The sequence below is a fragment of the Rhinopithecus roxellana genome, chromosome 7 (genome assembly GCF_007565055.1).
Source record: "Rhinopithecus roxellana isolate Shanxi Qingling chromosome 7, ASM756505v1, whole genome shotgun sequence".
In the NCBI taxonomy this organism is placed as follows: Eukaryota; Metazoa; Chordata; class Mammalia; order Primates; family Cercopithecidae; genus Rhinopithecus; species Rhinopithecus roxellana.
In genome coordinates, this window is record NC_044555.1 from 5,919,163 (window position 1) to 5,929,868 (window position 10,706).

The 10,706-nt window shown below is 45.7% G+C and overlaps 1 protein-coding gene across 2 annotated transcripts; it reads left to right on the forward strand.

Moving 5' to 3' along the window:
• Positions 1-973: 973 nt before the first annotated feature.
• Positions 974-9,945, forward strand: LOC115892009 (sperm protein associated with the nucleus on the X chromosome N2-like). 2 transcript variants are annotated; one of them, XM_030934594.1, is made up of 3 exons: positions 974-1,120; positions 9,401-9,584; positions 9,642-9,945. In XM_030934594.1, the coding sequence occupies exons 1-3, from the start codon at positions 1,046-1,048 to the stop codon at positions 9,863-9,865; spliced, it is 483 nt and encodes a 160-aa protein (XP_030790454.1). In that variant the 5' UTR covers positions 974-1,045; the 3' UTR covers positions 9,866-9,945. The 2 variants fall into 2 exon arrangements, with proteins under 2 accessions (XP_030790454.1, XP_030790453.1); XM_030934593.1 differs by having other exon boundaries at positions 1,046-1,120; positions 9,401-9,865.
• Positions 9,946-10,706: the final 761 nt, after the last annotated feature.

Below are 10,706 nucleotides of genomic sequence, written 5' to 3' on the forward strand. Positions count from 1 at the left end.
ACTCTCAGGTAGTCTTTGACAAAAGACACTTTTACTTCTCCCTTCCAATCTGAATGCATTTTTTTTTTTTTTTTTTTTTTTTTTTTTGGCACTGGACACAATCGCCCGTACAAAGCTTAACTATGCCCACACTGGTGCACATGTTGGTCTCAGATTGTAGTATCCTGCATGTAAATACTAAGAACAACTTCCAGCACTTGAATATCCACTCCTTCCCCCACCCACATACTGGCAGAATTCATGTTGGGAGACTACATTTACTATGAACATATACCCCTCATTTGAAACAAGACTAGGATACATGGGAAAGAATGTTTATTCACTAAAGTTCTGACAGACTGAAAGCCATTATTTCAGATTCTACATGGACATTGCACAAAAGAACATGGGTTGAAATTTGCCTGGCAATAGCCTAAAAGTAAATGGTCTTCAAGGTGCATATGAAGGAACTATAGGAGGGAAATGGGATAATTAATTATTATTATTAATTAATAATTAAATGTAACTAGCAATTAATAACTAACAACTAAATGTGGCCACACTAGCTTGGAGGGATTTGCGGTGAGACATCTAAAATACTAGGGCATGGTGAGGGCTGGAAGACAAAAGAATGAATCACTTAATAGGAATGGCTGTGGGGAAGGGCTTGAAGGAACCATCCTCTCGCTTCCATGTGAGCCATGAACATTAAACATGGAGAAATGAGGAACGGCAGCAGATCCATTTGGGATGCATCATCTTCAGGGGATGCTGAAAAAACAACAGCATTTGATTTCCTCTACACCCCTTTCCCCTCCCCCGCAAGCCCAGGGAGTGGGCTGCAGTGGTGCTTTGTGATGTCAAAGCCACCCTAGGACTGCCATCGGCTGGGATGCTGCCTGTATGATCAAACAAAGCTCAAGGGCGTGGCTTTGCCTTGTCACCAGGAGGGTATATATAGGGAGGGCAAGAGCTCTGGGACATCCCCCTGGGAAGCTTCAATATAGCTGTGGAAGTCTGGACTCTACAAGAGCCTACTAGAGACATTCTACAACCAACCCCAATCATGGGACAGTCAACTTCAAGCACCAACGGGGAGAACAGAAAGCGCTCCTGTGAATCCAACAAAAAAAATGATGAGGTAAGACTGTTAGGTTTTGAAGGGAAGGAGAGGGTGAAAGAAAGACACACTGAGAGGGGGTGGCTCGAGCAGCAACACAGGAATATGGCAGACACCTGTGGCAGCGGGGGGCCCGCTTAATGCCAGAGCCCACCGCTGCTTACCGGCTGGGGTGCTTGTAGGTATGGGTGGGAGGGGCCTGGGCAGTATGGCTTCCTGCCTGGCAGGATATTGATAAGATGGTTTTATGATCAGGCTGTTTGGCCCTTTTTCCAGTGGGATGTCATTGTGGTGTTTCTTGGAACTTTGCCCAGCAAGATACGATAGGAAAGTTTCTTTAGTTGGGCCTTTGTCCACCTTGTGTTACAATGGAGTAGGCAAGATTTTTCTCCCGGCCCGAACCCCCATGGAATGTTTCACTTTGACCAAGGTCTGCAAAATAGCAGGGGGCTTACTAAATGGTGGTTTGGACTCGCATTCTTGCCTTCTACTTTAGTATAAAAGGAAGAGGGGCATTGTTGAGTATCTGGCTGCTTCCTGCTGAATAGGGGAGCTGTAATCAGGGTTTGGGTTTTGAAGCCGTGGGTGTTGGACTTCAGAGTTGTTTTCCTGGAGGCACTGGTACTGGACTTGGCAGAGGAGAAGGATGGTATCAATGTGTTGCTGGGTGGCTGCCTGGACAAGGGAGTTTATCCTTCGGGAGATAAAGCGGGACATGAAGGTGAGTATATATGGGCCAATTGTAGTATCAAGAGGAGAAAGATTAACGGCCCTAGGAAAGGGGCCACCTGCTATCTCAGTGTTGAGTGCAGCAGAGATGTTTAGTTCTTTTAACACTAGAATGAGATGTAGAGCCTGCTTAGTGTGTGTGGAGGAAGATGAGACAGAAGCTACTAAAAGAACCTGGATGGTCTGCTTGTTAGGCAAAATGTTAATGTTTAGATTAGCAAAAAAGTTGTAGGTTATGGCGGTTAACAAAAGTTGTAGGTTATGGTGGCAAGCCATGAGAAGGAGGGGGTTGAATTCTGCACAAACCCTTTGTTTTAACTTTTATATTTTTCCAAGTTGAATAGCTGCCAGCAAGGGTAGCCCCTCTGAGGGCCTGATAGGGAATGGTGCTGGTGGAGGAGGTGAAGGCTGTTTGGTTTTGGAGAGAGAGGGGGAAATGGGTTTTTGTAACTAATAGCCACTGTGGTCCCGACAGGGCAGAAGGATTCAGGTTGCAGTTGAGGGAATTGTTTGTGCATGTTTTCCAGGGAGTGCCCTTGGGTTGGATACACGAAGAGTGGCTCCGGGGGAGAGGGGAGGGGTTGGTAAGAGGTGTGGGAGGGGTTAGTAAGAGGTGTTTTATGGAATCCGACTTGTATCATGTTTAGTTAAGAGGCTATGAGGCGTAGGAGGGTGACAGCCCTGTGTGTGACTGTGTGGGTGGATTTGATGGATTGGGGGGAAAGGTGTTTAGCCGAGCAAGATTATAAACAGGTTTGGGGAATGAATTGGTCAATTGGGTGAGATGCAGGTTTATTTTGGACCAGGTTTATGTGGCCAGGTTGACAGGAAGGGCTGTGAACTACTGGATTTGTGTGGACAAACAAGTTTAACAGTTGGAAGTAAAAGGGAAGTGAGAGTCATTTAACGGGCAATGTGTGAGGCTGATGAAGGGGGCTCAATTGTTAGACATTCAGGGTGGGCACTTAGAATATCCCACAGACAAAGAAGACAAAGGAGAAAGAGGAGATTTGAGTAGGAGTTGACAGCTTGGAAGGTGCCCTGCAGTCATACCTCCCGCATTAGTGTGAGAAATTGGCACGACTATTCAGGGACATGGGGAAGGGAAACCAGGAAAGATCTGAAATAAAGTAGGAGGTAAAATATTGGAAATTGGCAACGGAGAGTGTTATGGACTAGGGCATATTGTATTGGCAACTTCTGGAATTCTTGTTAAGTACAGTGAGGTTGGTCCTGTGAGGGAAGGAGAATAATTTGGGGGGGAACAAATTTCTACATGTGGATCTGGTGCTCTTTTTAGTTTGCAATGGTGCATTCTGTGTGGAAAAGATGTTAGCTTTGCCCCAGTCAGAGTAGTTAGGATAACCTGGTGAGGACTCATCCACGTAGGTTGGAGAGGGGAGGAGGAGGAATCTGTGATTCAGACCCAGTCCCCTGGTTATAGGGACAGGGAGGAGTGTTTTCAGGATGGACGTTTAGGCTGGGTCAGTAAGCATTTGCATACTGTCTTGTTAGATGTTGGGTGAGGTGTAACGCCGGCCAAGTATTCCATATAGAAGGGGGAGAAAATACAGGGAGATTCTGGAGGATAAAGGGGCATTTGTACATGAGTTTAAATGGGCTTAAGCTGAGGGGCTTTTGGGAAATGACTCATAAACGCATGAGGAACAGTGGGAGAAGTGAAGTCCAGGCCATTTTAACCTTTAGGGAGAGTTTGGTTAGTTGTTGTTTTTAATAAAATTTTTCCTGAAGATTCCGGGTGGTAAGGAATATGCAAAGCCCATTTAATGTTTAGAGCCTTTATCAGCTGTTGGTTAAACTGTGAAACAAATTGGCCCACTGTCTGACTGGATGCAAGAGGGGAGTTTAAACTGGTGGATAATATGGGTGGAGAGAATAGAAGCGATGGTGTGTGCCTTTTGGTGGTGGTAGGAAAAACTTTTATCCATCCAGAGAATGTATCGCCTATTGTCAGAAGGTATAGGAATCATTTTATGGGGGGCATGTGAGTGATGTTGACTTGCTAGTCCTGCCCTGGTAAGTGTCCTCAGGCCTTGCGTGTTGGATGGAGGTGGTTTGATAGCTTCCTGAGGGGAAGTTCGAGTGCAAAGGGAACATGCCTTAGTAATATTTTTGAGATGGGCAGCTATGGTGGAAGAATATATAAGTTTTTAAAAGCTGGAGTAGGGGCAGTAATCAGCATGGAAATGGTTGTGCACATATAAAAGTACAGAAGGTTTTTTCAACTTGGGCAAGACACTTTTATCATTGAGATCAAACCATTTTTTCCTGAATGACACCAGCTGGGGCAAGTGGGGTTTGATCCTCCTAGGTATATACAGGGTGTATGCTGGGGAAAATGAACAATAACGATGGGGTTTTAAAGGCTGCCTGCCAGGCTGCAGAATTTGTTGAAAGGTTTTTCTTGAGTATGGCATCTTTAGACTTTCGGCGCCCCTTGCAATGGATAATGGTGGCCATCAGAGGTAGTTTATCCATCCAGCAGCTTATGTATAAGTTTGCCATTTCTTATGGGGGTTCCTTTTGCAGTTAGGAAACCCTGTTCCTGCCAGATTAAGGCATGAGAGTGTATTTGGAATTGGTGTAAATGTTGACCCTCTTTGCCTTCGCTAGGGTGAGGGCCCTGATTAGGGCAACTAGCTTTGCCTGTTGAGAGGTAGCATGGGGTGGGAGAGCACTGGATTCTAGGAGTTTATTTTCAGCAATGATGACATAGCCAGCTGCTGGACATGGCTGCCTAAAAGAGCTTCCATTAATTAACCGTGTGTGTGTTCCCTGCAAATGGGCATCTGAAATGTGCTGGAAGGGGGAGGAGAGGGAGTCTAAGAGGTCCAGACAGGAGAGAGAGAGCTTAGAGTCGGAAGTGTTTACAGGAAGGAGGGTGGCCGAGTTGAGAGTTTTATATCTCTGGAAAGTGATTAGACGGTTACCTATGAATAAGGCGTGTACCTGCTGAAAGCGGGATGGTGGGAGGGATAGAAGAAATTGATGGTTTATGGGGTCCTGTAGGTAATGGGAAGATGCAATAGTAATGTGTTGGTAGAGAGGGAGTTCCCGTGCCTCTCAGGCCAGCGATGTGGTCACACCCGAGACTTTTAGCCAGAGTGACCAGCCTTGGATGACAGAGTTCAGTTGTTTTGAGAGATGTGCGATGGCTTGCATGACGTCGCCATATGTTTGGCAGAGTAGTCCAAGAGCAAGGCCTTGGTCGGAATATACATACAAAGTACAGGGCTTGGGATTGGGCAGTCCCAGTGCCAGGACAATTAAAAGGGCATTTTTTAGTGTAGTTCAGTTTTGTTTTGTTTTTGTGGGAATTGATGGGGTAAGCTGGGTTTGGGGGTTTTAGGATGAGCCCATGAGAGGCTATGTAGAGCACCTTGGCCAGCAAGTCAATGTTGGGAATTCACAGCCAGAAGTATCCCACAAGGCCCAAGAAGGAGGGGAGGTCCTTTTTTTGTGTGGGGAAGGGGCATGTCCCATGTCCCAAATTAGCTCCTTTCATTGGGTTGGGATGGTTCCAGAATTAGGGGTTAGGACAAATCCATGTTTGTGCTACCTGAGATTTTGTGGGTTAGGCCCAATATCCTCAATTATGGAGGAAGTTTAAAACCTGAATGGTGTGTTGAATGGACAGGTTAAGGAAAGGGCTACAGAGAAGGAGGTCATTGATGTGTCGGAGGGGGGCACTAGGAAAAAGAGGAAGTTCAGCTAGGTCCTTGATGAGGGCCTGTCTGAATAGGTGGGGGCTATCCTGGAACCCCTGTGGGAGTATAATCCATGTTAGTTGGGTGGACATGTGAGTACTAGGATTTGACTAATATAAAACAAAGAGACTTGGGTAAGCTGGGTTTAAGGGAATAGTGAAATAGGCATCTTTTAGCTCCAACACAGAGGAGTGTGTGGTAGATGTAGGAATATGGGAGAGTAGAGTATATGGGTTGCAGACCACCAGATGGATTGGTACCACTGCCTGGTTAACAACTTGGAGATCCTGGACAAAGGAGTAAGTCTTGTCTGTCTTTTGGAAAGCCAGAAAAGGGGTGTTGTGGTGAGAGTTGACAGGCTTGAGAATTTGAGCTTGTAAAATTTACAGATAATAGGTTTTAGGCCCCTGAGCAAGGCTGGATTAAGGATATGTTAAGACTGATGAAGGAAAATGGAGGGGTTTGGAAGAGTTATTTTAACTGGGATGTGATGTGTGGCTATTGTGGGTTTAGAAACATTCCAAACTTCAGAATTAACAGAAGGTAACAGGGTAGATAATGAAGATGAGTAGGGGAAGAGGGAAGCATTTGGGTGTCAGAGTAAAATAAAAGGGGTAGAATTGTAGGAGCCACATTGCATGGAGACCTGGGATTGACTTAATACGTCCCACCCCCAGATACGTGTAGGTGACTGAGGGATAACCAGGAAACAGTGGGTGAAGGGGGTTGTTGAATAGGTTGTATAATAAAGGACCAGTCTGGGGGCTGGGCGCGGTGGCTCACACCTGTAATCCCAGCACTTTGGGAGGCCGAGGTGGGCAGATCATGACGTCAGGAGATCGAGACCATTCTGTCAGCCAGGCATGGTGGCGGGTGCCTGCAGTCCCAGCTACTTGGGAGGCTGAGGCAGGAGAATGGTGTGAACCTGGGAGGCAGAGTTAGCAGTGAGCGGAGATCGCACCACTGCACTCCAGCCTGGGCGACAGAGTTAAACTCTGTCTCAAAATTAATTAATTAATTAATTAAAGGACCAGTCTGTTTGTGTCTAGAGGCAATTCTATTGATTCTCACAATAGAGATGGAAGAACTGAAAAAGGGTCCAGAATATTCTGGTAAAACTGAGTAACTAGTTGTCCTATTGAGTATCCAATAGGAAAGATATGGGTTTACCAGAGACTGATAGCATTACCCTGGGTTCTGTGGTGGTGATGGCAGTGGGGGCGGTGGACTCCAGGCCCCATCAGTCTTCAGGTACAGGTGGTGAAGCAGGATGAAGAGTTTCACTGAGCACAGTCTGACTTCCAGTGTTACTTGATACCACAGATGGGTCAAGGTTTCCAGCGTGTCCTGGGATTAGGCCAGGCTTTTTCCCAGTGTCCATGTTGGATGCACTTACAACAGGCTCCTGGAGTTGACTGTTGCCAAGTTGAGGAATTCTGTATGCCTTGAGAACCCTGTTGAGTGGCAGCTATCAGCATGTGGTATTTAGCCTGGTCCTTTTTTAGGTTTGGGGTTTTTAGTTCCTCCTCTCTATTCTTAAAGACCTTAAAGGCCACTTTGATTGAGTCTCTTTGGGAGGTTTGAGGGCCATCCCCCAGTTTTTAAAGTGTTTTTCAAATGTCTGGGGCTGACTGGGAGATAAATTGTAAATGGAGGTCGATTTTGCCCTTATTGTTATTAGGGCTTAAGGTGGTATATTTAGTTGTGACCTTTGAAAGGTGGGAGAGGAAAAGAGCAGGGGTGACTTATTTATGCCAGCTAGAAGGCATGATATCATATGGCCTGGTTTCTGTCTATGGAAATTGCCTGAAAATTCCAATTGGGGTCAGTTCTGGGGACAGCTAGGGTTCCTATTGGGTTATGAGAAGCATCTTGTTGGTGGAGGGTGTTCTCATGGGCCTGGGTGCCAATACAGATGTGTTCCCTGTCCTCCAAGGTGAGGGTAGAAGAGAAGATGACATATATGTCATGGCAGGTAAGGCCATAAGATTTAGAGAAGTACAGAAATTCCTTGTGGAAGGAGGTAGGATCCATTGAAAAGGAGCCAAGTCTCTTTTCGCTATGGGAAAAGTCAGCTAGAGAGAAGGGAACTTGAATTCAGATTATGCCTTCAGCCCTCGTGACCTCCTGCAAGGGAAGGACTTTGGAAGACCTTTGGACATGTGCCTGGTTTTCGGCAAAAGAGGGTTGGGCGTGAGACCTGGTTTGAGGTGGAGAAGGAAGGGGGATGGAGGGCTACAGTAAGGGGGGTAGAGGAGCTGGATCCAAGGAGAAGGTGGAGGAAATGATAGTGGGCAGGAGGCAGAGGAAAGGGTGTGTTGGCCAAGTTGAAAATTAGAGGAAGACTTGTCCGGAGGAGGAGGCATTTTGGGGGGTTTCTCCTTGAGGAGGAAGATTTGAAAAGGTGAACAAGATTGGCAGAGAGGGAGAGTGAGCTGTGAAGAGAGATAAGCAAAGCACTTCAGATTATTTACCATTGTGTTGGAGAAAGTTTTTTAGATTATGTTGAATTTGGAAGTTGAATGTTCTGTTTTATGGAAGAGGGTAGTGTATACTCTGGATGGGAGTGAATACCCCTGAGGAAAGTGAGTACCCTGGAAGGCAGTGAATACCCCAGCGGGGAGCAAGTACTCCAGGGAGAAGTGAATACCCCAGAGGAAAGTAAGTACTTGATTCCACCTGGAAGAAGGGACCTGGAGAGTCGGGGCAGCCCCGTACTATTTATGTTCCCCAGAGGCCAGAGGGGCCAGAGTGGCAAGCATTCTGAGGCTGTTCCCTGAGAAGGGAGGCTGTGGTCACCTGGTGACTAGGGAGACCTCTCACCCAGCACTTGATTTTTTTTTGAAGGACCGGCAGAAATAGAGAGGAATCCAGAAAAGAGGAAGAGGGAGACTCACCCACTAACTGAAGCCCAGTGTTGGATGTGATGTCCAGCAATGGGGGTGATCCTTGCTGCAGCTGCCCAGAAAGGGGAAGGAAGGGGGAAAAAAAGGTGGAGAGTTTGATCAATATCTGGAGGTTATCCCAGGTCTGGAGAAGACTAGAGAATAAGGGGAACCGGACTAGGAACAGGGAGATCACTCAGGATCTGGAAGCAGGCCCCAGTCTGGTTTGTGCTGCTTGCTGCTTTCCCAGTTGCAAAAGAAAACTTACCCATTAGAACCCAATCACCATTCCAGGTTTTGACACCAAAATGTTAGGTTTTGAAGAGAAGGTGGAGATGAAAGAAAGACACACAGAGAGGCACATCGAGAGGGGGCAGCTCAAACAACAGCACAGGAATATTGCAGACACTTGTGGAAATGGGGGACCAGCTTCATGCCAGATCCCACCGCTGCTTACAGCCTGAGGTCCTTACAGGTATAAGTGGGAGGGATCTGGGCAGTACGGCTTGCTGCCCGGCAGGATATTGATAAGATGTTCTTATGATCAGGTGGTTTGGCCCTTTTTCTGGTGGAATATCATTGTGGTGTTCCTTAGAACTTTGCCAAGCAAGATATGATAGGGATGTTTCTTTAGTTGAGCCTTTGTCCTCCTTGTGGTCAGGTGGTTAAGCAGGATGTTTCTCCCGGCCTGAACCCCCATGGAATGTTTCACTTTGACCAAGGTCTGCAAAATAGCAGGGAGCTTACAAAACGGTACAGTTTGGACTAACAGGTGACCCTACCCATGCTCCTTTTCTTCTTCCCCATAGATCCCTACCCTATGATTCCACCTTGTTCTTCTCTGGCACAAACCCGTTCCTCAACCTGCATTCTTTCTCATAAAGCCCCCCTTGCTATCCAGTCTCTATCCTATTCACCCAAAATAATGTCTTTCTGGCCTCTCCCTGTTTTCTTAACAGATGCAGGAGACACCAAACAGGGACTTAGCCCCTGAACCGAGTTTGAAAAAGATGAAAACATCAGAATATCAAACAGTATTAGTGTTTTGCTATAGGAAGGTTAAGAAAATAAATTCAAATCAACTGGAGAATGACCAGTCCCGAGAGAACTCCATCAATCCAGTCCAAGAGGAGGAGGACGAAGGCCTAGACTCAGCTGAAGGATCTTCACAGGAGGATGAAGACCTAGACTCATCTGAAGGATCTTCACAGGAGGATGAAGACCTAGACTCATCTGAAGGATCTTCACAGGAGGATGAAGACCTAGACTTACCTGAAGGATTTTCACAAGAGTATGAAGACCTAGGCTTATATGAAGGATATTCACAGGAGGATGAAGACCTAGATTCAGCTGAAGGATATTCAATGGAGGACGAAGACGCAGACTTATCTGAAGGATCTTCACAGGAGGGTGAGGAGGACTAGTCAAACATGGAGAAACCAAATTGGACAAATCCTCACCACCAATGGCAATGATTACAATAAAACCAAGTTTGAGAAGTTGATGGCTGTGTATATCTCTGCCTGTTTTCTGATGGTGGGGAGGGAGGAAGGGAAGGGAAGAAGTAGGCATTTGAGAAGGGAGGGATATGAGGTCCTGTAGGGTTGGTGGACAGACCCACAGGTTGACAGTTAGCCAGACATTGTACATAAGTCCTGGGGGATAACTGATTCCTAAAGAAAATTTTCTGCTTAAAATTTTATCTAACAGAAAGTGGAGATGTGTATATGTTCATGCAACTGTACCTGGCAGCACATTGTTCTGCTGAATGTACATATCAAAGGTATTCCCATCCCCTTTCCATTTTATATTTTCCAAGGTTAGAAATATATGCTTTATAAAGAGTAAATGTTCTGTGAAATACAAAGCACAATACAAAAGAAGACAGTAGATGTAGGAGTAAATAAACAGCAGGAAAGCATTGCTTATAATGAAGTGATTGAAAAGCCCATTCTAAAACAAAATGTTCAATGCATCTGAAATATTTATGTTACTGTTTTAATGACCTCAACAGTCTTTAATCAAGATAAGTATGCTTTAGAATTGTGTTGATATCTGCAAAGTGTGAATATTCAAAATGGCCATGACTTGGGAAAAGGAAAGTAAGACACTCTAAGTATAAGGAGCTTTCTTCCATGGAATGAGAACTGCAAGGTGGTGAGAAGGGTTAGGTGTGATGTAGTGAGATCATTTTTAGGAGAATGTGTCTATTATCAGCTTTATAACACTTCCATTTTGCATTATAATTTCCTGAAATTCATCATT